This window comes from Bombina bombina, chromosome 1, assembly GCF_027579735.1.
Source record: "Bombina bombina isolate aBomBom1 chromosome 1, aBomBom1.pri, whole genome shotgun sequence".
Taxonomy (NCBI): domain Eukaryota; kingdom Metazoa; phylum Chordata; class Amphibia; order Anura; family Bombinatoridae; genus Bombina; species Bombina bombina.
In genome coordinates this window covers 882,002,308-882,029,525 of record NC_069499.1, presented here as the reverse complement: position 1 = coordinate 882,029,525, position 27,218 = coordinate 882,002,308, and the positions used below count along the sequence as shown (strand labels likewise).

Genomic DNA, 27,218 nt, shown 5'->3' with positions numbered 1-27,218 from the left:
TATAATGTTTTACAAAAGATTAATTGACGATTTGATTTTTATCATTGATGAACCTTTCAATAGGACATCTTTTGATCTTTTTCTTGGTTTTCTGAATGGTAATGATATGTGTTAAACCTTTATTGGTGGTTACAGCTGTACTAGTATTGACTTCTTGGATGTGACATTGGAGGGGGATGTGGAGAACAAGCAAATAGTGTCCAGAACATTCAGAAAGCCAACTGCTGGTAACACTATATTGCATGCTAGTTCATGCCATCCTCCACACCTGATCCGTGCCATTCCAAGGGGACAATTTATTAGATTACGACGCAATACAGAAATAGATTAAATTTATCAAAAACATCAAAATCTGATGAGTTAATTGAGAGATTGTCAGCCAGAGGGTATAATAGGAATAGATTGTTGGATACTAGAAGAGAAGTTGGTACAATGAATCTGGTTGATAGTGGAACTAAAAAACCTGGCAATACTTTTGAGGGCAAAATAGTATTCACTACTGAATACACAGCACAATTCCCTCAAATAGTTAAAATTTTGAAAAAACATTTGCCAATTTTGGCAAATGATAATGTTTTACAAAAATATATTGAAAACTGCAGGTTTGTGTCTAAAAAAACGGTCACCTTAGCATCCAAATTGGCTCCTAGTTGTGTAATCAATACTCTTAAACGTAGGGGTGTCAACTGGTTAAACAGAAAAGGAAACTTTAGATGTGGTATGAGAACATGTCTGACTTGTGACATGATGGAAGTCACTAACAGATTTAGATCCTCAGTGGATAATGGAACTTATGATATTTTGTTCTATGCCAATTGCAAGACAACATTTGCAGTTTATATGCTGGAATGTAAACTTTGTAAGATTCAATACGTTGGAAAAACGACAAGAGAGGTGAATACTAGAATTAGGGAGCATGTTAATGATGTGAAAAATTATAATAAAGACTCTGTGGTGGCTAGACACTTTAATCTCTTTCATTTCACCAATAAGGGTGATTTCTCTGTGAGAATTATTGATGTAGCTAATATACCTATTAGAGGTGGTAACAGGTATAAGATATTGGACAGAAAAGAACTATTTTGGATATATAAACTTAAATCCAGAACCCCAATGGGTTTGAACCTTGAGTGGGACATTAGCTATTTTGTCTAAAATGTTAGCTGCCCCTTTAAATAAATATTTATGTCTCTTATTAGAACTATGGGACATATAATAACAATAACGAAAACATAACAAATTTAGTAACATCATGACTAACCCTTCAGGGCAATTTATGTGGGTTAATGGTATATAAAGTGGTTGAATTGAACAAACCTTTAGGGATATAAACATACCCCCATTTATTGTCCTGCAGAGTGGGTTATTTCATGATCTAATATAAGTGTATGGAAATCACATTAATATAAGAACAACTTGTTGAATATTAAAAGCTGTATATTACACTTAAATTCCATTTTTGATAATGGATTTGTTGTGACATTTGTGTGTGGCACTGTCACTTTAAATACTTGGCTAAATAGCACAAGTCTAATTTTCTTGCTAATAAAGCTTAGATCGCATAATCTTTACAAATCCATCTTCTATGATATATGAAGTATATAAATTTACTAATTCAGAATGTTTGGAAATTGTAAATTAGGATTTAAGTAACACTATGAATAGTCGTTCATTTATTCATTTTTTATATTTTTCTTTACAAACAATTGTTTCTGTATAAAATAATATCATAGTGTTGCTATCAATATTATAATTTTTGACATATCCCTTGCCCCAGGTTTGATATTGAGAACTTGTATAATAATATGAAGTACATTTTGTTTTTAACTGTTTTTGTATAAGTGCCAGGTGTTTTGTTTATAATTACCTGGGCAGTTATATAATGTAGGCTTCAGAGTATTATCCTCAGTCTATGATGAAGCGCCACTAGAGGGCGCAAAACATGTCAGACGCTTTGTCCATTCTTGCATGCATGTATGTCTTACATGTGAAATAAAGGTATTTCGTTTCAATAATACTGCCGTGCTGCTCTTGTAATTATTTTTATGCATCTTTAGCAGTTGGTTTCTGCTTTTTGAGCATTGCACCCTTTGCCCTTTTGCTAAGCCCTTATGCCAGTATTTGTGGCGTCTGACGTCACTATTGTGAGCCAAGGAGGCGCCCGGTATGGAGTTTGAAGCGGCGAGCCGACACGTTTATTAAATAGTTATTAACTATTTAATAGCTATTGTACCTGGTTAAAATAAATACAAAGTTGCCTGTAAAATAAATATAAATCCTAAAATAGCTACAATGTAATTATTAATTACATTGTAGCTATATTAGGGTTTATTTGATAGGTAAGTATTTAGTTTTAAAGAGGAATAATTTAGTTAATTTTAGGAATATTATTTTGTTTAATATAAATTATATTTATGTTAGGGGGGTGTTAGGTTTAGGGTTAGAGTTAGGTTTAGGGGTTAATAACTTTATTATAGTAGCTACGACGGTGCGGCGGGAGATTAGGGGTTAATAATTGTAGGTAGGTGGCAGCGATGTTAGGGAGGGCAGATTAGGGGTTAATACTATTTATTCAAGGGTTTACGAGGCGGGAGTGCGGCGGTTTAGGGGTTAATACATTTATTATAGTGGCGGCGAGGTCCGGTCGGCAGATTAGGGGTTAATAAGTGTAGGTAGCGGCGACGTTGGGGGGGCAGATTAGTGGTTAATAAATATCATATAGGGGTCGGCGGTGTTAGGGGCAGCAGATTAGGGGTTCATAAGTATAATGTAGGTTGCGACGGTGTACGGAGCGGCAGATTAGGGGTTAATAGTATAATGCAGGTGTCAGCGATAGCGGGGGCGGCAGATTAGAGGTTAATAAGTGTAAGGTTAGGGATGTTTAGACTCGGGGTACATGTTAGGGTGTTAGGTCTTTTTGCAAAACTTGAACTGCAGCCAATAAAATTCGGAAAGTCTTTTGGGTGAGTCAGAAGACACCTTCCTTGATAAGGCCTTGATTTGAAACCTATTCAGTAATCCTGGGAAAATATGTTTAAAAAACTATGTTTAAAGGGGGGCGGAGCTTAGCCACGATCCAAGATGGCAGCATCTTTCTAGAGCTCTGTAGTCCCTACAGTCTATCGCATAAAACTAACATTCTCAAACTGAATTAATTGGTACATAAAAGCATCAGGTTAGCAGAGGAGACAGCGGAGACCCAAACTGTGCTGAAAGCAGCGTGTGACCTAGATACCCGGTCCTCCACAACACATGCAGCCTAAACAACAGCCTTCAGCATACACGGAGAGAAGCGGCAAGGTAGAAGTACATACCCGGATAACTCTATAGCACATCGGGTACAGATCCATGCACTGGCGGTAGCTACCACATCTGCCCATAAACGGAGTCTATTGCATTTGATCGCGGCAGAGAGCCGCGATACCGGGCCGTGTCCACGTGACTGGAGCGGAGCCTGAAATTGCCGGGCGCATAGCAGGGAGCTGCTGAGACCGCACAGCGATTACAACTGTCGGCAATCAAGCCCAGCAAAAGTGGAACAACCACGCTTCAGAGAGACACCGGGCTACGAAGGTAACAGTAGCAGACACAGGCAGGGGGATCTTGTTTTATCTTTTTCTTATTACTGTTTCACCTGCGTCATAAACAAGTGCAAAGGCCTAGTATAAATGCCCAGAGACATGAATTATAAGAAAGCATAAACGGGGCCTCCTCTCCATTAATGCTGTGAGAGCTCTCAACAATTTAAGACACAAGGTGTATGCTAACTACCTATCATCATTATAGAGGGATATAAACCTACTACTTATATTCACAGAGAGGTAACATTGGCCCAATATAACTCAGCACTCTTCTTGAGTAAAGGGGACAAGGTCCCAGTAAGGACAGGGAGCAAATATATGTGATGGCAAGCAAAAGGGCGACCAAACTGACAAAGAGTGCACAATCCTCTGCCATGGAGAACTATTTAATCCCAGCTGACCCTGCAACACTGGCTGCAGGACCTAATCAGGGCGCTGCAAAACAAACAATAACGACACAGATACACGAACTTGGTGGTCAAGCACACAGCTCCTCCTTTCTCACAAAAGCAGATATTAAACACCTCTCTTCAAAAGAGGACATTAAGGAGGCAATGCAAGATTTCAAACATATGTTCGGGGAACTTAAAAGGGACATCGCAGCTGTGGACCAGCGGGTCACCATAATGGAGGAGAGGCAGGAATCTTTGAGCTCAGACCTGCAACATCAAACCAGCTATATGCAAGCCCAGGATGGCACGGTACAGGCTCTCATGGACCGTGTGGAGGACCTGGAGAATAGGAGCAGGAGGAACAACCTCCGGCTCCGAGGAATATCAGAAGCAGTAGATCCTCCTGCCCTACAGAGTTATATACAAGAGTTCATTAAACACCTTAAAAGGGATGATTCTGCCTCAGAAGTGCAAATAGAAAGAGCTCACAGGGCCCTGAGGCCTAAACCACCAAGCAGAGCTCCCCCTAGAGACGTCATAATGAAAATGTTGTCGTTTAAGGACAAGGAAGAAATTTTAAGATTAGCCAGAACACAGCACCCAATAGAGTTCAAAGGATCCGAAATCCAGATTTACTCTGACCTGTGCCCAACCACACTGCAGAAGCGAAGAGATATGAGGTTCATTACAGCAGTCCTCAAAGAGAAGAGGATCCCTTACAGATGGGGGTTCCCCACCTGCCTGATTGCAACGAAGAACAATGCCTCACACGTCTTCAAATCCATAGAGGACCTTCCCAGTTTTAATCAAGCCCTGGGTCTTCACATCACCCCGCCACAGGAGGTGGGCGAGGACATCCGCAGAGCTCCGAGAAGGCCCCACGAAGAAGGCCATCAGCCCATAGCAAATTAAATGTAGTTCATTATAACTGAAAATAATTATAGACTCAAGCCACACACGATTTGTGTTAGCAAGTCGAGTGTTGGAGGAACTCCTGACAGGTCGTATGTTATTATCTTGTTGAAATTGTCATTGCTTACTACCTGTTTTATGTCTAACACCAAGACACATGTATAGTACTGTAGCACACACTCATAGACTATGGTTAAGAACATACGCAACTAATATAACCTGACAACTAGCAAACAACACTTGAGAATGATATAGAGTTAACATATCATCAACATGCAACCACATATACCACCATAGTACAAAGATCAGACAACCAGATACTCCCCCCTTAATCCTCATAGTTAATACCTAAACCCCCCACAAAAGTAAATCAGATGAGAGTCGAGGAACCATGTAGATCTCCCCCCTTGAACACCTCAGACTCATATTATAGATGTGCAGGAGAAATGACATACTAACGCAAACACATAGGGAGGTGGTTTTAATAATGTAAAATAAAAGATATGGGCCCGGACTCACATGGGGGACCAGGAGGTTAGAGCAGTCAATAGAGGGAGGCACACACATAGTCTAGAGAGGTAGAAACACATGAGGTGATGGAATGGTTATGCATGTGTCCTCCAAGTAAAGAAACTCATATAAAGCAATGTTTAAATGTTTGATCTTCAGGACTTTTGCACTACAGGTCTTTCTTCTTTAATGTTATAGGTAATGCCTATTTGAATGAATCTAGAGAATGTTAGTTTACAAAGTTAATATATCAGTTTATATTACCAGCGAAAGCATAGGGACAACTACCCCCGCTTTGCTGTAGTTGTTATTAAAGTTTGAGTCAATAGATAATATATTGACAATCTGTTTTTCTCTATTCCTTTCCGTCCTCAAAGTGAGGACAACTAATCCTTTATTCTTCTAATACTCTTCTACCATACCTCTGATCCCTTACTAACCCATACTCTCCCCCACTCTTCGCCTTCTCTTTTCCCTCATCTCATTTCCTCACAACCCCCCTCACCCCCCTTTCTCTTCCCTCCTCCACTAGTCACCTTCTCCCCTCTCTTACCCCCTCCTTCCCCCTCCCCCCCCCCCCCCCTTTTTTTTTTTTTTTTTTTTCTTCTTCTCCCTCTACCTCCCCACCCCGCCCTCCAAAACACCCTAGCCACTCGCACATCAACACTCACACCATGACACAGAGACAAAAAAATCCGCTCCCTGTCGAGCTTATTACAATAAATGTTAAGGGGATGAATAGCCCTAACAAACGATCTATAATTGTTAGAGACATGCACAGAATGGGTGCTGATATTATACTTATGCAGGAAACACACTTCTCAGTGAACCATGAGCCAAAATGGAATTCTCACCACTATCCCACCGCAATTTTTGCATCTGGCCCTAAGAAAAAGAACGGAGTGGGAATACTCTTCAGTGCTAAAACTCCATTCCAAATCACACAGACATTCAAAGACCCGGAGGGTCGGTACTTGGTGATCACGGGACTCCTATATAATAGGCCCATCACCCTAGCGAACATCTACTGTCCTGGTCACTCCCAGCACCTCTTCCTGTCAAAAGTCACTCGTAAAATCTTAGAATTAAAGGTAGGCATATTATTCCTAGGAGGTGATTTTAACGCACCGCTTGTCCCTCTGATGGACACCTCGGATGGACTCTCCAGCGTCCCCCATAAAACACTGAAACGTATCAATGCTTCACTGACAGATATAGCCATTTATGATGTGTGGCGTACTCATCACCCCTCAATTAAAAATTACACGTTTTACTCATATCCACACAGAAAATACTCTCGAATTGACTATCTGTTTACGGACACAATAGGTCTCACGATTACGAAGAGTAGTAACATTTACCCGATCACGTGGTCAGATCATGCGCCAGTAGGGTGTTCGGTTCTTTGGTCCACTATTCCAATTACACCCTACATGTGGAGGCTGGATGACACCCTCCTAGACGACCCCCTATTTGGAGCTGAATTGAATAAAGCGATCATAGAGTATTTCCACCTTAACACTGATGACCATTTACCAGGGACCACTATTTGGGAGGCGCACAAGTGTACTATTAGGGGTATTCTCATCAAAAGGGGATCTCAGCTTAAGAAAGCTAGAAGGGAACGTTATCAGACACTATTGACACAGGTAGAAAGAGCAGAACTGACCCATAAAGCACAACCGGCAAACGATGCACACACAAAAGCACTGACTACATCTAGAGAGGCATTGTTACAATTCCTACAGGAAGATTACCAGAAGCAGGCACTAAAATTGAGACAACTTTATTATGAACAGGGAGATAAGCCAGGGAGGCTGTTGGCCAAGGCATTGGCTCGTAAAAAGTTAAGATCGCATGTGTATCAGATGGTAGATGAAGAGGGAAGCGTCAAATCGGATGCAGACTCGATAGCTGACACTTTTAGGACATATTATGCATCACTATACAACATCAAAAATGCAAGGGGAGAAGAGGGGCACCCCTCTGACCAAGAACAAGAGGAGAGGAAAATCACAGAATACCTTGAGGGGGTAGAACTCCCCAAAATCACAGACGAGGAAAGGGAAGCTTTAGACTCCCCAATCTCCTTGTCAGAACTTAAAAAAGCAATCAAAGACCTCCCCTCCGGGAAAAGTCCGGGACCAGATGGCTTCGGCCTTAAATATTACAAAAAATATGTAGATATTTTGGCCCCAATACTATTAAAGACATTTAATACACTGTCAGACTCCCCAATACTGCCAAGCTCTATGCTTGAAGCATATATCACTGTTATTCCCAAGCCCGGGAAACCACCCAACAAACCAGAAAATTTCAGGCCAATATCCCTACTGAATTCAGATATAAAGATCCTAGCCAAGGTTATAGCCATCCGACTCAATAGGTTGACACCAAACCTGGTCTCTACTGACCAGGTAGGATTTGTGCCTTTCCGTGAGGCAAGGGACAACACTTTGAAAATTCTTCAGATGATCTCGTATGCCCATAACCAAAACCAGCCGCTCGCCCTGGTCACAACAGACGCTGAAAAAGCGTTTGACCGGGTGAATTGGCTTTTCATGCAACATACCCTACAGAAATTCGGCTTTGGTCCCGGACTAATAAACATGATTATGTCCCTTTACTCAACGCCAAACGCCAGAGTCAGGGTCAATGGCACGCTGTCAACCACTTTTAAGATCCAGAATGGGACCAGGCAGGGGTGCCCCCTCTCGCCAATCCTGTTTGCCCTCACAATTGAGGTTTTGGCGAGCAAAATCAGAGCTAACGCGTGCATCAGAGGCCTTAATATAGAAGGTACTGAGCATAAGCTGTCGATGTACGCTGACGACATCTTATTGACATTGTCAGACTCCCCTGTGTCACTGACGGAGGCACTGCTGGAGTTCTCTGCCTTCGGTGCAGTCTCTAACTTTCTCCTTAACCCCCAAAAATCTGAAATACTAAATATCACAGAATGCCCTGCAGTGTTTGATGCACACCTGACGGATTGCCCTGTTAAAATAGCACAACACACTATTAAATACCTAGGGATTTTAATCTCGTCAGATATCCGAGAGATAGCGGAGATTAACTATAAGAAAATCCAAGATGAGGTTCTTAGAGACATGAACAATTGGAAAAACAAAACTATCTCGTGGATGGGGCGGATGGGGGTGATTAAGATGAATATCCTACCAAGGGTGCTGTATATATTGCAAACCGTCCCTGTCTCCCCATCCGCACCATACATTAGGCAAATACAGCTGGCTATAGAGTCCTATATATGGAATGGAGTGAAACCCAGAATTAGGAAACAAACCACATACTTGCCTAGAGACAAAGGGGGACTAGGTATACCCCTATTGAGGGAATATCAGAGAGCGATCTCGCTACAAAGGTTGGTGGAATGGAGTCAGAACTTACGCAATAAAGCATGGGTCCAAATAGACAACAACATCCTGAGGCGCAGGAATATTGGAGCCCTGGCGTGGGTCTCTATTAAAAGCCGCCCATCCACAATACAGCAATACCCCCTGATTGAGGAGGTATTTGCAACTTGGGATAGGATAGTCAGTGAAAACTCACAACTGTCATCTTATAGCTCGCCAAATATCCCTGTAAGGGAAAACCCAGACTTGGGGATAGAAAATACCCCATTTGTCTCAGGAACATACCACACCCTTAAAGAAATTTCCATATCTAACATATTACACCAGGGTGAGCTCAAGACACAGATTGAGCTAACGGAGTGGGCACCAGACATCTTCGCCTCTTGGTTCAGAACGGCGCAGATAACGCACTATTATAGAACACACAAAGATAGAGCCTCGCTCACTAGAGACAGGACACTATTTGAAACACTCTGTACAATGTCACAGACCCCATCACACCTCATTTCTCAGATATATAAACTTCTCCTACTGAAAGGGGGGACCAGCCTCCCGAGCTACACTCTTGCCTGGCAGGCCGACCTAGACCTAGAGATAGAGCACAAAGAATGGCTTAAAATCTTTAACAGAGCTAAAAGGGCGTCAGTTTCCATGAAAATACAGGAAGCCCACTACAAACTGCTTAGCAGATGGTACATGACCCCTCATAGGTTACAGAAGATATACCCCCACACGAACGGGGGATGCTGGAGGGGCTGTGGAGGGGAGGGAACCCTTTTGCATATTTGGTGGAATTGCCCACAAATAATATATTATTGGGGGGAGGTGCTGGGAGAGATGAGCAGGATACTGGGGGTTATTATCCCTCCAAAACCATCATACTTAATATACTACGGCCTCCCTAAAGTGATAGGTGAGGACAGATATCTACTTATGCTGCTCATGCTGAACAGCGCAAAGGGCTTAATTCCTAGGTACTGGAAGAAAACTCAAGTGCCGGACCTGCGAGAGTGGAGGGCAAGGGTGGAGGAACTGTTAAAACTTGAAAGATTTCATTACCTCAGGACAGGCAGACTGGCCATACACGAAACAATGACACTGACCTGGACAGGACGGGGACTATAAAGCAAACCTGCAACACATTGGTTTTTGACTGAAGAACCACACTACCCTGCCCACATGGGGATTAGATCAATGGGATGGAGATTTCCTCTGTCACTGAATAACACTCCCACTCACTCCTCCCCTTCCCGCCACACCCTTCCCCCCCCTCCCCTTACTCTAAACTACACCACTGATCCCCTCCCCAAACCCCCCCCCCCTTTTTTACCTACTCTCCCCCCCCCCCTTTTTTTTTTTTTTTTTTCTTTTCCTCTCTCTTCCTCTTCTCCCTTCTTCCTCTCTCGCGCCCTCCCTCCCCCTATCTCCCCACCCTAACTCTTCTCCACCCCATACCTTACTCTTTAATTCTTCTCCACCACACCCATCCGGGTGGTAACTTCAGAGACTCTTAAAACCCAGCTGTGTGAAGCAAAGATGCTGGGTACTTTACGGTTATCAAATTTTATCCCTGAAGTTAAGTTTAACTGAATATGTTATTGCAAAGATGTGATGTGTTTACATACAGCGAGTTGTCACACTCGCTGAAACAAGCTCAAAGTTGAACATGGATGAAGCCAGAGACAATCAATGGACAAAGAGGACTGTCTTGTTCCACAATAATACTCAATAATACCTGGACATTTGAGATTGAAAAAGATACACTTGTTGTTGAATGAGGGTGTCCTCGCAGTTTCATTACTTTCTGTATCTCATATGAACAATACCTCATGTATGTAATGCTTCTTCGTTTATAAATAAAGCTTGTTTTGAAAAAAAAAAACAAAAAACAAAAAAAAAAACTATGTTTAAAAACTATGTTTAAAAGTCTTGACAGACTGTGATCAGGCCTTCTAAAAAAGAAGAAAACTGCCCCCTACCAAAAAAGAATCTGGATTGGGGCCATATCGTCATGCTGATCTGGAAGAGAAAGATGAGTCATAAAATGCTAGGCCTTGTTCCAACTGGATTAAACTTCTTGGAAGATCTGGAAGATTATGGTCATTGTACGGAGGAGGAAGATTTTTGTTCCTAGATTGATAAAAGTAACGAAAAAGGACTATTTTTCTTCTTGCCCTGAGGGAGAAAATGTCCCTTTCCTCCAGACACAATGGAAATGATAATGTCAATACCAGGTTCAAATAAATTCTGCCTTGGAAAAAAGAGATAAAAGTCTATCTTTGAACACCCTGTTTGCTGGTAATGACTTAAATCATAAAGTCCTTCTGGTCAACATTGCTTAAGTCATATACTTAGCATAAAAACTAATTATGTCAACAATAGGAACACTTATTAGTTGACTTCAGAATTTTCAAGCAAAAATCTTCATCTACTGAGTCTTCTGAGATTTGCTCAGACATATTGTCACAACAAAGAGCAGACATAACTGCTACAGAAGCATGCTTGCAGAAAAAGGCCTTTAAATGAAAGGTTACCAATTTCATGCCCATATGGTACCTGAAGGATGCACTATCCTCTAAGCAATTAGCACCATCCCCCATTGGAAAGGTATCCCAAAGTTCTACATTTGAAGCCGTTAAAGGAAACATCCTATTAAATTTAGAGGATGGATTAAAAGAGAAGAACAGGCTAGGTTCACTCTCTGAAAATTATTTTACTAAGATCCTTGGGAACTGGAAAAAAACTCTTGTGACTTAGCAGAAAGTTTAAAAATGAAATCCAGTTGTTTGGAGGATTTTTTCCTCAGATGATTTAGGGTCTTGGATGCCTAAAGTACATAAAAACTCTTTAAGCAAGAACTACTATGTTTAAGCTTAAACATAAAAGAGGTGTCTTGACCAGAAAAGGATTTATGATCATCAGAAACAAATTTACTCCTTTATAGTGTCTGGAGCCCTAACGTGTTCTGATATGAGAAGATGCAGAAAAGCCTGATAAAGTAATTTTAAATTTGTGCATTCTTGGAGGAGGCTAGGTCACCACAACTGTGCAAATTTGTATAAATATAACAGTAAAATAATAATGTTGCAAGATGTATAGGAGAATAATGGAAAATAATGGTTGGAAACAGCCCTTTATAATAGCAAAATGAATGATTAATTAAGATTTACATCTCGGCTCAGAAAAATACAAATTGTACCACATCTAAGCAAAGATGGCAGGTAATGCAGATGGCAAAGAACACTTTAGAGCAAACATTGGCTCAGCACACAACTGATTTAGAAAGTAGCGGTAATAGCTAGGCTATGTAACTCAATCGCTTTTAAACCGCCTAAAACAGTTTATCAACATAGAGTTTGTAAACAAAAGGGAACAAAAGGGAGCATGCCTAAATCAAAGAAATAGTTGGCACATGCAAACGTTCTTTAAAATAAAATGCCCCATATAAATGAAAAAAAAATACACTAACATAGCACAGCACGCTCTTTTTCGATGTGTGAACAAAATAGGCCAACGCAAGCTATATCTGCACACAGACTAATCAGGCCGATGCACGCTATCACAGTTCGCAGACTACACAGGCTGAGGTGTGCTATCACGCTTGCACTAAACCGGCTGACTCATGATATCAAGGTGCACACTAAAGAAGCTGACATCAGAGTACTACTCCAGCGGTCGTATGCTATCTTGGTGCGCACAACACAGCCAGTCGCATGCTTACTCGACAGGCAACGTGTGCTATCTAAGCACACATAACATAGGACAACTTGCACTACCCTAAGTGCGCAAATAAAAAATGCTAAAAAATAATAAAAGTAACATTTACAAAATTAATTCCAATTTTACAAAAAAAACTATTATGTAACATAATAATAGTCTAATAAGATGGTGATGAATGTCTGCTATAAATATATGTCCCCTGGCTAAGATGTACTTCAGAATTGGTGTAAATAATAATTTCCTATGGTCTATGTGAGTGCAAGAAATGGCTGCACTTACCTTAGATGCACCCACTTTACCATGCATACTGGCTGCAGAAAAGACCGCTTCCGGCATAGGACCTATGTGTGGAGTATATCAACAACCCAATAGGAGGAGGCAAAGAGAATGGTCCCCGCAACACCTGTATCAGGCTTGTGAATAACTCTAATTGTGTCACTGCCCAATATTCCAATCCCCCTCTGTCTCTCAGTAGCAGACCTCTGAAGTGAAAAGGGCCTCAAATCATTCTGAGGAAACCTCTCAACAAAAGAATCTGGAACACCTCAATTCTTCCCCTTTCTCCTGTGCAGGCAAAAAAAAATGAATAGAAAACTAGAGAGGAGGGAAGGATTAAAGGGACACTGAACCCATTTTTCTTTGGTGATTCAGATAGAGCATGCAATTTTAAGCAATTTTCTAATTTACTCCTATTATCAAATTTTCTTCATTCTCTTGGTATCTTTATTTGAAATGCAAGAATGTAGTTTAGATGCCAGCCCATTTTTGGTGAATAACCTGGGTTGTTCTTGCTGATTGGTGGATAAATTCACCCACCAATAAACAAGTGCTGTCCGGGGTACTGAACCAAAAAATAGCTTAGATGCCTTTTTCAAATAAAGATAGCAAGAGAACGAAAAAAAATTGCTAATAGGAGTAAGTTAGAAAGCTGCATAAAATTGCATGCTCTATCTGAATCACAAAAGAAAAAAATTGGGTTCAGTGTCCCTTAAAGCTTTGCAAATCTTTGCCTCCTTCTTGTGGCAAGGAGATGAGTGCCAGGAGTAATGGCTTTTTCTTTCATAATTCAAATAGAGCATGCAATTATAAACAGCTTTCTAATTTACTCTTATTATCATTTTTTCTTGGTATCTTTATTTGAAAAAGACATCTAAGCTATTTTTTGGTTCAGTACCCCAGACAGCACTTGTTTATTGGTGGGTGAATTTATCCACCAATCAGCAAGCCACCAATCAGCAAGCGCAAGTTGATTGGTGGCTACATTTAGCCATCCAATCAGCAAGTGCAACCCAGGTGCTGTACCAAAAATGTTCCGGCTCAAAATCTTTAATTCCTACTTTTTCAAATAAAGATACCAAGAAAAATGCTTGCTGAACCAAAAATGGGCCGGCTCCAAAGCTTTCATTCCTGCTTTTTCAAATAAAGATACCAAGAGAATGAAGAAAAAGTGATAATAGGAGTAAATTAGAAAGTTGATAAAAATAGCATTCACTATCCGAATCGTGAAAGAAAAATTTGGGGTTTAGAATCCCTTTAATTAAAAAAATACTTTAATGCTAAAAAATGCTAACCATCATCTGAGCCTTCAGTGAGTCATAATCTTTTTTCTGGTGGTGTGTATATATAGATGTGTATATATGTGTATTTATGTGTATATATAGATGTGTATTTATGTGTATATATAGATGTGTATTTATGTGTATTTATGTGTATATATGTTGGGGAAAATGACACAGATAGACTCCCACAAACCTTCAATTTGTAAAAAGAGCAATATCTGCGAAGTGCAACAAAGAGAAGTGCAATAAAATGAGGTATGCCTGTATTCTTAAATTTTTCACTTTACATTTAAAATGTTAATAGCGTGAGGGAAATCCGGCTCCCAAGGGCGCCAAGCCGGATTTCCCACACGGCTATTGGCTAAGAGGTTAAAACGTCACCTCTTCAGCAAAACAACGTTCTGCCGTGGGCTGCCTTAGCAGCTCAGAACGGCGAACACTTGAAATAAATAAAGGAGCTTTCTGTCTGAAGTATGTTATACTTCCTCAATGAAAGTCCTCTTTATTTGTTTCAGTGGTCAATCCTAGCGTTTCACAAACGCTAGGAATAAATTTCACTTTAAAAAAAGTCAACGAAAACTTAAATGATGCTTACCTGATAATTTTCTTTTCTTCTGATGGGAAGAGTCCACAGCTGCATTCATTACTTTTGGGAATTCAGAACCTGGCCACCAGGAGGAGGCAAAGACACCCCAGCCAAAGGCTTAAATACCTCCCCCACTTCCCTCATCCCTCAGTTATTCTGCCAAGGGAACAAGGAACAGTAGGAGAAATATCAGGGTGAAAAAAGGTGCCAGAAGAATAAAAACTAATATACGGACGCCCCATAGATAAAATGCGGGCGGGGAGCTGTGGACTCTTCCCGTCAGAAGAAAAGAAAATTATCAGGTAAGCATAAGTTTTTCTTCTTAAACGGGAAGAGCCCACAGCTGCATCCATTACTTTTGGGAAAACAATACCCAAGCTATAGAAGACACTGAATGCAAACAAAGTGCGGAATGAAGGTGGCCCCTTTCGAAGGGCACCACAGCCTGAAATTACCCACAACATGATATAAAACTGTAAAACTTAGAAACAAGGGGTTAAAAACCTGAAAGGACCAAGTAACTGCCCATCAGTTAAATAACCTACAGGGCGTTTTAGAGACCACTCAGAACTCCTAGAATCCATTGAGCATAAAAAGCCCCCGGGGAGCCAAGTCCCGCGGGCTTTCTAATTGCACGGAACTAACCCCCGACCTGATAGAATAGAAACTTCACCTACCCCCGAGGAGGAAAACGGAGAACCCATAAGATATCTATAGGACCACCAACTAAGGTAAACAACCTCAAAACGACTAAAGCGAAACCAAGGTTGCTAAAAACAACCGCCCAGGGAAATGAACTCCCTAGAAGGACAAGGACCAGAGATCAATTCCACAGCTATGAAAAGGCGATCACGAGAAAGAACCCAGGTCTACCCTCAGATCCCTGATATAACACCATATGACTTATGGTGCTTCAAGGAAGCCACAAGCTCCTCCACCGTACCATAGTCTAGCAGACACAACCGCTAAACTAGTCAAACATAGGTAAGAAACCTATATAAAACTGAAGAATTCGCAGCCTGCAGATAGGATAGAAAACAAATTTACCTATCAGAGACAAAAGGCTATCTTGTGAAACCACACAGCCACCTCTGAGCACCAGCCTCAAGGCAGCAAAGCTGACCCTAAGCCATGGTGGGAGACCATCCCACAGAGAATGCCGAAAAATATCGACGACAACTCTCGTCCAGGAAAAAAATCCGGACCTTAGAAGAACATCCAACACCAGCAGCATATGAAACCAGTGGAGGGATGAAACTGTGAACCCCTACCGAAGGCAGGAAACCAGGTTAGAAAGCTGCCACAGCAGAATTCAAATTCCAAGCCTCCAGCTACTTAGGCAGGGTAGATATCCCTTAGGTCACTTAGACCTGTATCAACTGGCAGTACACGGTCAGGACTCAACAGGGCAGTCAGATCCCCGACCCATTTCAAAAGGATAGGCAACGTCCGAATACAAAGAATACAAAATTCTCCGAACCACACCTCAGAAGAAAAAGGAGGGACCTAAAAAGGAACGAACCCATGGGAGAACAACTCTGACCATTATTTAAATCTTGCTTGCTACCACAAAGCCATAACAGAAATACAACGTGCTCTGGTTCCAGAACCCCTACACGGCCCCCTTCCTAAGAGGGACCACTCCCAACAAGGTAGATAGGACACTAAACTCCAGTGTCCCAGTACCAGAATCCAGCCCCATGACCTCTTGCACGCAAGGAAGGGCAGAACCCCTTGGAAAACAAGAAGAGAAGGACCCTTGGGGCGACAATGGATACTGTATTCTGAAGCCTCCCGAAGGAGGGCAATGCAAAGGAACCGCTTCCCCAGCCATAGGCATGGAGAAGAGATGAGAGGACGGTGAAAACCAATTGATAAGAAACCATTCGGTCATACCGACAGCTCCGCTGAACCAAACAACCACGAGCCCACATCAAGGTGCAATAGCTGCCCCTGACACCACTGTAAGATCCCGCCTGAGAGACAGCAAAACTAACCCTCAGGCAGTAACCAAATCTCCCCTGAAGGGACAGCAGATGTTCCTAAACCAAACCACCCAGGACCGATCCAGATTCGGGCTCCGACAAGAGACATGACTAAAAGCCAGATCACCCAGAACTTGAGACCGGTCGATTTTCTAACCCCCTGAGGAACCATCAAGGTACCTCACACAGAGGAGTGCACCCTGGGCAGTGCATCCCACGTCCCAACGTCCCTGGACATTGGACGCTCGAAATAGATTCAGACCAAAGAGCCTAGAAGGACAACTTAACAGGCCTGAGAAGAGGGCAACCAGCACCAGGAGGAGAATTTGAAACCAGGACCATCTGCTTGCAAACCCAAAGAGCTAGATCTCTTAGAGAGTCGAAAGGGAACACCCCCCCTTAAAGACCACGGGTTTACACTGAACAGGCTCCAACAAGCCCTTGGGATGAGAAGGCGATAAAATCATCAAGACCCCTACAGGATCAGCCTCCCAGAAAATTCTGTACCGCACAGGAAAAACGGTGGGAGCCTCACAATTCCTGGCAGATAAGTCAACCAGGGGAATGCTGGGGAAAACAACAGGGAAAACCCCCAAACCCCTGCGCTCACAATAGAAGAGCGTGCACTACAAAAAAAGGAAGAATAAGGATCTACCCGAACTTCCATACACAGATGACCCGACCACCCAAGAAAGGGAAACAAGTAGCCCCAGTGACCTACGAGAGGTACCTACGACTAGGCCACACAAAAACAGACATCAAGAAGATACCAAGAATGAATTCATCATCCATCTGGTACCCCCGATGCCAAGAGGTCATGCAAACCTCCAAATCCATGGGGGGAGTGGGAAATTTCGGTTCCAAGGTCAACGGGACTCTCCCGATGAGCCTCAGCAGGTTCCGAGACTGGAAACCCCTTCGACAGTAGGAACAGCAGGCAGACTGATGCAGTCCCTCCATCTTCTAGTAATGGAGGCAACAAGAAAAATGAACACTTATCAAAGTGAACAAACCAGCACCCGACAGGGTAACCACAGCACCGGCACCACGTGGGTGACATAAACCGTAAGGAACAGCAGCTAGCGCCCACTAGTACACGCCAGGTACGAGAGCACTCCGAAACTGTCCACGGTCCAAGTAAAATAGAAGCCACCGAAGGGATCGACAACATAAACTAAAAACATAACTATGTTGTTATATAGTACTGCGCAACTTACGAGGAAGTGCCCACACAACCAAAAAAAAAAGTTCCCAAAATGGAGAATCATAACAAACATGAGCTTCATAAAACAAATTAAACACATCCTAACCAGATCAAAGAAAATAAAGGCAGCACCCATGGGTGGACGCCCAAGGAGAATGGGCACGCAGACCAGCCGATCAGAGGCCCCATTCTCCCAAGCTCAGAACGGGAACAGATACTTAAAAGAAAAGAAAAAAACAGAGACGTCAAGAAGATTGGCTTCATCCCCATATGTCTAACCCAGTTTGCCTTCCGGCACAGAAGACCGAGGATCCCTCGGCCCAGTAGGACCGGAATCCTCCAACACCGCCAAAACATGCCTTAGTAGTACACGAAGACGTGCCAGTCTATAAAAGAAGGCAAAATGTTCCCCTGTCAGATCGATGGACGACCCCGGCCCCAAGGGAGGGGCCCCTGAAGCCTCAGAGGCCATCGCTTCCCCAGATGGTCGAACTGACTTAAGCGATCTCACGCTTGACGGACCCTGGTTAACCGAACACTGCCAGTATCTTTAAAATACTTCTCTTGGGAGATATAAATGCGGAACCATGCCGTAACCTCTGGAGGAAACAGGCCGCCTTCCGGAGAAGGAGTAACAGCCATACTCCGAGTCAGAGATGTCCGTCGCCATAAAAATCAGAATCCTCCATAACTTGGAGATTGCAGATATGGACTAAAACTAAACGTCACCTTACACTCCCAATGACTGGGGCACACACCACCTCCTGTGAAACAGACAACTAACAAGCAGACTCTCTCTGTCGCCACTCGGTCAGAGAACGGAAATGGAATGACGTGACCACACCGTGTAAGTCAGCAAAAAAGGCGTGCCAGTCCAAAAAGGCTGCGCAGTCTGATGATAAGGCTGTTATGTTCCGAATAGCCATGAGCCCAAGCATCACTACACATTGACAGAAAGAATTACATAACAAACATGATTAAAGTCCCCCCGGTTCAATAACCCCCCACAGGAGATATTAACCCTTGATTCCATTTTAAGATAAAGAAGTCCCACTGGGACCCCGACTTCTTTCGTTAACATTACATTCACATATCAAAATAAAATGAAACAATCTTACCAGAATCTACGCCGTGGAACAGGAACACGGCCCTTCAAGTGTGACAGATAGTAGCATCATTTCTGACATGGACTTTAGTGAATAAAGGTAGGCAGGGAAACTCGTCAACGCTGATTGCCCAGGAGCTGTTAACATGAGTCGGGATGGTTTCGCAGAGACGACACTCTCTGCATCTCCGGACTCTAACTTTCATCCATGAGAGAGGCTGACAGTATTACTTAAAACTCCAGTCCCATTTCGAAGGGTACTACCCTCCATAAGAGACTCACTTCAATCTTCTGATACTTCTCTGCCAACCTCTTGTGACGAAAGGCAAAGAATGACTGGGGGATGAGGGAAGTGGGGGAGGTATTTAAAAGGAGAAAAAAAGAAGGCGCCAACATAGTGCACAATCAGTGTTATCAATACCAGCCCGTATTTAAAGGGACACTGAACCCAATTTTTTTCTTTCGTGATTCAGATAGAGCATGTATTTTTAAGCAACTTTCTAATTTACTCCTATTATCAAATTCTCTTCATTCTCTTGGTATCTTTATTTGAAATGCAAGAATGTAAGTTTAGATGCCGGCCCATTTTTGGTGAACACACTGTGTTGTTCTTGCTGATTGGTGGATAGATTCACCCACCAATAAACAAGTGCTTTCCATGGTCTGAACCACAAAAATAGCTTAGATGACTTCTTTTTCAAATAAAGAAAGCAAGAAACGAAGAAAAATTCATAATAGGAGTAAATTAGAAAGTTGCTTAAATTTGCATGCTCTATCTGAATCACAAAAGAAAAAATTTGGGTTAAGTGACCCTTTAAGCCTTTGGCTGAAGTGTCTTTGCCTCCTCCTACTGGCCAGGTTCTGAATTCTCAAAAGTAATGAATGCAGCTGTGGACTCTTCCTGTTTAAGAAGAAAATAGCAGAATGATTCTTGTTAGTGTATTACAAGTTGAAAGTAAAAAGCGTGTAAGCAAAAGACTCATGCTAACTTTAAGACTTCGGATACCTCAACTGCCCTAAATGCTTTTCCTCATTGACTTCTATGGGGCACGCTACAAAAAAAGCATAACCCAATTCTGCGCTAGATCGACTACGCTAAAACCGAAGGTGTGTTAGTAATACTTCACATTTCTATGTTCTTTTCATAGAAGAAAATGTTATTTTTATTTTTTAAACATATATTTCTATATTTATGTATGATTATTGTTTTAATAATATATATCTTTAACTATTTATCTATCTATCTTTAAATATCTATTTAAAAATAAAAAGAACATTTTTTCTAGGTGAAAAAGAACATAGGAATTTCAAGTATTTCTACTCGAAACACATTAAGATTGAATAAAAATTATATTGAATGCAAAATGGTTTTAATAGTTGTATTGTACCTTGTGTGATGTGCTTACTTGAGATTTTTTGATAATGCACTATAAGCTTTGAGGTTTTATGTTACTCTATGAGATTAGATATTCTTTCATGCATATGGACATCTTCTTTAGGGGGGTATTATAAATATAAGAATATTAACCCTAGAATGGGACTTAACCGCATCTGAACTCTCAGAGAACCCGAAACATTGTAGATGTTTTAACACTTGCACCTGAATCAGAGTTGAGATTGATATGCAGTCATGTGAAAAAGCAAGTACACCCTCTTTATGGTTTTACGTATCAGGACATAATAACAATCATCTGGTCTTTAGCAGGTCTTAAAATTAGGTAAATACAACCTTAGATGAACAACAACACATAACATATTACACTGTGTCATGATTTATTTAACAAAAATAAAGCCGAAATGGAGAAGCCATGTGTGAAAAACTAAGTGCACCCTTACTGCTTCCATAGGAATTAAGAGGGTAAGTAGCAGCTAATCAAATGTCCTTGATTAATTGATCATCAGCAAGTGTGACCACCTCTATACTGTAAAAGCCGAAGTTTTAGCAATTTGCTGGTCAGGAGCATTCAGGTGTCTTAACAAAATGCCAAGGAGTAAAGACATCAGAAAGGATCTTAGAGAAGCAAATGTTGCTGCCCCTCAATCTGGGAAGGGCTATAAGGCCATTTCCAAACAATTTGAAGTCCATCATTCTACAGTGAGAAAGATTATTCACAAGTGGAAAACATTCAAGACAGTTGCCAATCTTCCCAGGAGTTGACGTCCCAGCAAATTTACCCCCCCCCCCCCCAAGGTCAGACCGTGCAATTGCCAAAAAAACAAGAGTTACATCTCAGACTCTACAGGCCTCAGTTAGCATGTTAAATGTTAAAGTTCATAAAAGTACAATTAGAAAAAGACTGAACAAGTATGGTCTGTATGGAAGGGTTGCCAGGAGAAAGCCTCTTCTCTCTAATAAGAACATGGCAGTACGGCTTAGGTTTGCAAAGTTGCATTTGAACAAACTAAAAACTTCTGGAACAATGTCCTTTGACAGACGAGACAAAAGTGGAGATGTTTGGTCATAATGCAAAGCACCACATTTGGCGAAAACCAAACACAGCATATCAGCACAAACACCTCCTACCAACTGTCAAGTATGGTGGTGGAGAAGTGATGATTTGAGCTTGTTTTACAGCCACAGGACCTGGGCACCTTACAGTCATTGAGTCGACCATGAACACCTCTGTATACCAAATTATTCTAGAATCAAATGTGAGGCCATCTGTCCAACAGCTAAAGATTGGCCAAAATTGGGCCATGCACAGGACAATGATCCCAAGCACACCAGCAAATCTACAACAGAATGGCTGAAAAAGAAAAGAATCAAGATGTTGCAATGGCCCAGTCAAAGTCCAGACCTCAACCTGATTGAAATGCTGTGGCGGGACCTTAAAAGAGCTGTGTATAAACGAATTCCCGCAAACCTCAATCAACTGAAGCAACGTTCTAAAGAAGAGTGGGCCAAAATTACTCCACAACGATGTGAGATACTGATAAAAATCATACAGAAAATGATTAATTCAAGTTATTGCTGCTAAAGGTGGTTCTACAAGCTATTTAATCATAAGGTGTACTTAGTTTTTCACACATGGCTTCTCCATTTTGGCTTTATTTTTGTTAAAGTGAAGGTAAACTTTGATGAATCAGTGCCCTTTTTTAAAAAATACTATTAAAAACAGGGGCACTTTCATTCATCAAAGTTTACATTTCACTGTTTTTGTACAAATACTTACCTTTTATTCTGGAAGCCGCTCCGGCGCTTCCCCCTTCAATCGCAAGCCTCTTCATAGGTCACCAATGATGAATCCGGGTTCCTCCAATCACGGCTACCCCCCTAGAGCAAACATTGCCTGAGGGGAAGCCGTGAGGGCTTTACCATGGACTTGTAAAATCAAGTTGCGTGCAAATGTTAGCGCGCTCCAGAGCTATTGCTTATCAATAGCGCTCCACTTGTAATCTGGCCCTATGTGTATAGAATCTAAAACCATTTTAGATGTAAAAAGAGTCCACTTCATATTTAAACATGGAGCTTGAATGATGAGGAAAATAATAACAGTTTTTACCTTTATTCAACTAAATTAAATAAAACATAAACATATATACCTTCCAGTTTGCGGATCCGAGCAGCTCTATGGTCGAGAAGTTGCGCATACTGTTCAAGTTTTAGCTCATAATCGTGTTTGATATCATCCATCTTCTTTGTCACAGTTTCAATTTCAATCTGAGAACACAAAGGACAGATTATATAGGCTGTGCCCTGTTGTTTATACAACCTCTGAATTCTTTCAAGTGCTTATCTGCATTCCGATAAGGACACTAATCTAAAATTACATTTTATTCTGGAGTAATCTGGTTCTTCATGAGTCTATACATCTTACTCTAACACATACAAAATGTATGTAGGTTAATCAGTAAGGCTTTGGGTCAGTTGCTCTGAAATACCAGTGTGGTATACTTGTTCAATATAATTAACACACACCATAGTAATACTGAGCCCTCTTTTCTTTTTATAAGCTTAATTTTGAGGTTATTCCCCGCCTCCCTCTAGTGATAGGTGCCGTCATGTTGAAATCTTAGCACATTCCAGTGATGACCTGTTTACACATGTGCGGCAACCCTCCTTCAGATAACTGTTTAGCACTGCGGAATCTGTTGGCGCTCTACAAATAACCGATAATAATAATAATAACTGTAGTAGAACTTAGGTTCTAAAATGGCAGCACCCATGATTGGAGGGAGGTGCATGAAATGTACCATTAAAGACATATCTGCTTCAGGATTGTGTTTATTGTACTTGAGGCGTGAATAGATTGAAACCTCAGACACTGGCCTAGATTCAGCAAAACTCATAGCTCTGACAAAACTGATTTTCATAGCCAAAAGTTTATTTAAAAATTAAATTAATAAAAATGAGGGGCGTAACCTCACAGAAGCTGCAAGTAGCCAGCTTTGTCCCACTGAAATCAATAGACCTTGCACTCTCCATTCTTTATATGAATCTCACAATTGATTCCAGACTACATGTGGGCCTTCAGCAACATTTTAAATATTATTTAAAAATAGTTAAGAAAATCCTTGAAATCATCTATATTTTCATATACAGTATTCTGTTTGACTTAAAGGTAATTAAAAATGCTAATTTGCGCCAACCTGCTTTGAAATGGTGAGGTTAAATCACATGTTCTCTAACACAACAAGCTTTTTCCTCCATTTCACTGTGATCTGGGAGTAATCAAAAACACGACTTGGGAATGACATTACATCTTCTTGTCTGCACTATAAGATATATTTTAGCAAGGAACTGCAAGTAGTCTCATTGACTACATCAGATAATGCAAGCTTATTTTTTAAATGAGTCTTTATGAACTGGGGCCACCGACACTTTACAGAAAGTGGAAGACATGTATGGAAAAAAACCTCAATAAGTTATAATTTAGCCCTTAATTTACAGAATTCTCCTGGACCTTCCATGATCATATATGCACCTGATAATCCTTGTTGATTTTATGCTGCATGATCAGCATATTCCGTGTCTTCTCTAGCTCTTGCACAGTCTCTGCGTGATTTGCTTGCAATTCCCTCATTGACCGTTCCAAGTCTTTGCTGAGGTCATCCTCCACTTTCTCCAAAAATGTTAACTCTCCACTTTTTTGTTGCTTCCTTGCCTAGAACAGAACACACTGTTCAAGTTGTACAAACTCCAGGAAAGTAATAGTAGTTAACTATATGCTGTCAATTTTAAACTATATAATTCTGTTTGTAAGATGATCTGGCTTTGAAGAAGGTTTATGTTTAAAGGGATATGAAACTCAAAAATGTTCTTTTTTGATTCAGACAGAGCATACAATTTTAAAAAGGTTTCCAATTTACTTTTATTAGCAAATTTGCTTTGTTCCCATTATATTCCTTGTTAAAGAGCTACCTAGGTAGGAGTCTGGAGCACTACATTGCAGGAAATAGTGCTGCCCCCTAGTGCTCTTGCCATATAGTGCTCCAGACATGCACGCTCCTCAGCTTACGCCCTTGCTTTTCAATAAAAGATACCAAGAAAATAAAATAAAATGTGATAATAGAAGTAAATTAGAAAGTTGTTAAAAATTGCATGATCTATCTAAATCATGAAAGAAATATGTGGGTTTCATGTCCCTTTAAGTTTCAGATTGCTTTGGATACAAAGTGGATTACAGAAATAAGCATTTGAAGGTATAGTGGATTTCTAAGATCTAAACATTACCATGTAGTGCTAGTTACATACAAGTTGTCCAAGTGACACATGAGTTAAGGCACGAAATGGCTGACACTGAGGTCTGGAAAATGTATCACTTAATAATTCACAAAGAAGCAAAGATGCTGATGATTACCAAGGCATCATATAATGCCAAGTAATTATAAGTTTATTATGAGAATGTTCTGGCCCATGCAATTCTTATTGTTCCAGAGAGAAGCTGAGTCACATATTTCATAAAGACTTTCTCAAGCCACAAACAATTATGTAGACAAACAGCGTATGGTGCATCCTTGGAGTTCTACGACTCGGGCGCTAATCTTGGTAATTTGGTATCTTCTTTGGGGGGAAAAATTAGGTTAATAAATAAGACTATTATCACTACTGATAAAGAGAAGGAATAGTATCAAACCATTTTAAAATACAGTATAATTAATGTTTATTGCTCAAACTAATAAAAAAGTAGTTTTAAAGAACATGAAGTTTATTTGGGTATTTTGCTTTCCCTTCATTTGGCCTAAAATAAACAGTTTATGATAGCAAAGCTCACAAACACAAGGTATCAAAATAAATTAAGCAGACATTTATGTGTTTTTTGCACAGATTATGTATACTAGCTTAGGGAAAATGTGGTTCTTCTGCATCTGATTAAAGGAATATGAAACTCATTTATTGCTAAATTTAATGATTGAGATAGAGCAGGGTTCTTCAAACTACGGGCTGCGACCCATTACTGAGTTGCAACACCATATTTACTGAGCCGCGACTCATGTGTGTGGTGTGTGTGTGTTATATCAGAATATGTGTGTTGTTTGAGTGTGTGTTGGACTTGTGTGTTGTATGAGAGTGTGTGTGTGTGTCGTATGGGAGTGTGGTGTGTGTTGTATGAGAGGGTGTGTGTTGTATGAGAGACTGTGTGTGTGTTGTATGAGAGAGTGTGTGTGTGTTGTATGGAAGTGTGGTATGTTTTGTATGAGACTATGTGTGTGGTGTTGTATGAGAGAGTGTGTGTGTTGTATGAGAGACTGTGTGTGTGTTGTATGAGAGAGTGTGTGTGTGTTGTATGGGAGTGTGGTATGTTTTGTATGAGACTATGTGTGTGATGTTGTATGAGAGGGTGTGTGTGTTGTATGAGAGACTGTGTGTGTGTTGTATGAGAGAGTGTGTGTGTGTTGTATGGGAGTGTGGTATGTTTTGTATGAGACTATGTGTGTGGTGTTGTATGAGAGAGTGTGTGTGTTGTATGATAGTGTGGTGTGTGTGTTCTATGAGAGAGGGTGAGTGTGTTGTATAGGAGTGTGGTGTGTGTGTTCTATGAGAGAGGGTGTGTGTGTTGTATGAGAGAGTGTGGTTGTTTTGTATGGGAGTGTGGTGTGTGTGTTGTATGAGAGTGTGTGTGTGTGTCGTATGGGAGTGTGGTGTGTGTTGTATGAGAGGGTGTGTGTTGTATGAGAGACTGTGTGTGTGTTGTATGAGAGAGTGTGTGTGTGTTGTATGGGAGTGTGGTATGTTTTGTATGAGACTATGTGTGTGGTGTTGTATGAGAGAGTGTGTGTGTTGTATGATAGTGTGGTGTGTGTGTTCTATGAGAGAGGGTGAGTGTGTTGTATAGGAGTGTGGTGTGTGTGTTCTATGAGAGAGGGTGTGTGTGTTGTATGAGAGAGTGTGGTTGTTTTGTATGGGAGTGTGGTGTGTGTGTTGTATGAGAGAGTGTGGGTGTGTTGTATGGGAGTGTGGTGTGTATGTTGTATGAGAGAGTGTGGGTGTGTTGTATGGGAATGTGGTGGGTGTGTTGTATGAGAGAGTGTGGGTGTGTTGTATGAGAGAGTGTGGTGTGTGTGTTCTATGAGAGAGGGTGTGTGTGTTGTATGAGAGAGTGTGGGTGTTGTATGAGAGAGTGTGGGTGTTTTGTATGGGAGTGTGGTGTGTGTGTTGTATTAGAGAGTGTGGGTGTGTTTTATGGGAGTGTGGTGTGTGTGTTGTATGAGAGAGTGTGGTGTGTGTTGTATGAGAGAGTGTGGGTGTTTTGTATGATAGTGTGGTGTGTGTGTTCTATGAGAGAGGGTGAGTGTGTTGTATAGGAGTGTGGTGGGTGTGTTGTATGAAAGAGTGTGGTGTGTGTGTTCTATGAGAGAGGGTGTGTGTGTTGTATGAGAGAGTGTGGGTGTTGCATGAGAGAGTGTGGGTGTTGTATGAGAGAGTGTGGGTGTTTTGTATGGGAGTGTGGTGTGTGTGTTGTATGAGAGAGTGTGGGTGTGTTGTATGGGAGTGTGGTGTGTGTGTTGTATGAGAGAGTGTGGGTGTTTTGTATGATAGTGTGGTGTGTGTGTTCTATGAGAGAGGGTGAGTGTGTTGTATAGGAGTGTGGTGTATGTGTTCTATGAGAGAGGGTGTGTGTGTTGTATGAGAGAGTGTGGTTGTTTGTATGGGAGTGTGGTGTGTGTGTTGTATGAGAGAGTGTGGGTTGTATGAGAGAGTGTGGGTGTGTTGTATGGGAGTGTGGTGTGTATGTTGTATGAGAGAGTGTGGGTGTGTTGTATGGGAATGTGGTGGGTGTGTTGTATGAGAGAGTGTGGGTGTGTTGTATGAGAGAGTGTGGTGTGTGTGTTCTATGAGAGAGGGTGT

At 41.3% G+C, this 27,218-nt stretch overlaps 1 protein-coding gene across 1 annotated transcript in view; it reads right to left on the bottom strand.

Annotated features, from left to right (window-relative positions):
* Nucleotides 1-27,218, bottom strand: part of RPGRIP1L (RPGRIP1 like) — a 440,055-nt gene that overhangs the window by 164,754 nt on the left and 248,083 nt on the right. The window contains exons 16-17 of the mRNA XM_053715755.1: nt 23,854-24,033; nt 22,472-22,589 (exon numbers count right to left, since the gene is read on the bottom strand). Coding sequence (XP_053571730.1) covers nt 22,472-22,589; nt 23,854-24,033 — 298 coding nt within the window. The remainder of the gene's footprint in view (nt 1-22,471; nt 22,590-23,853; nt 24,034-27,218) is intronic.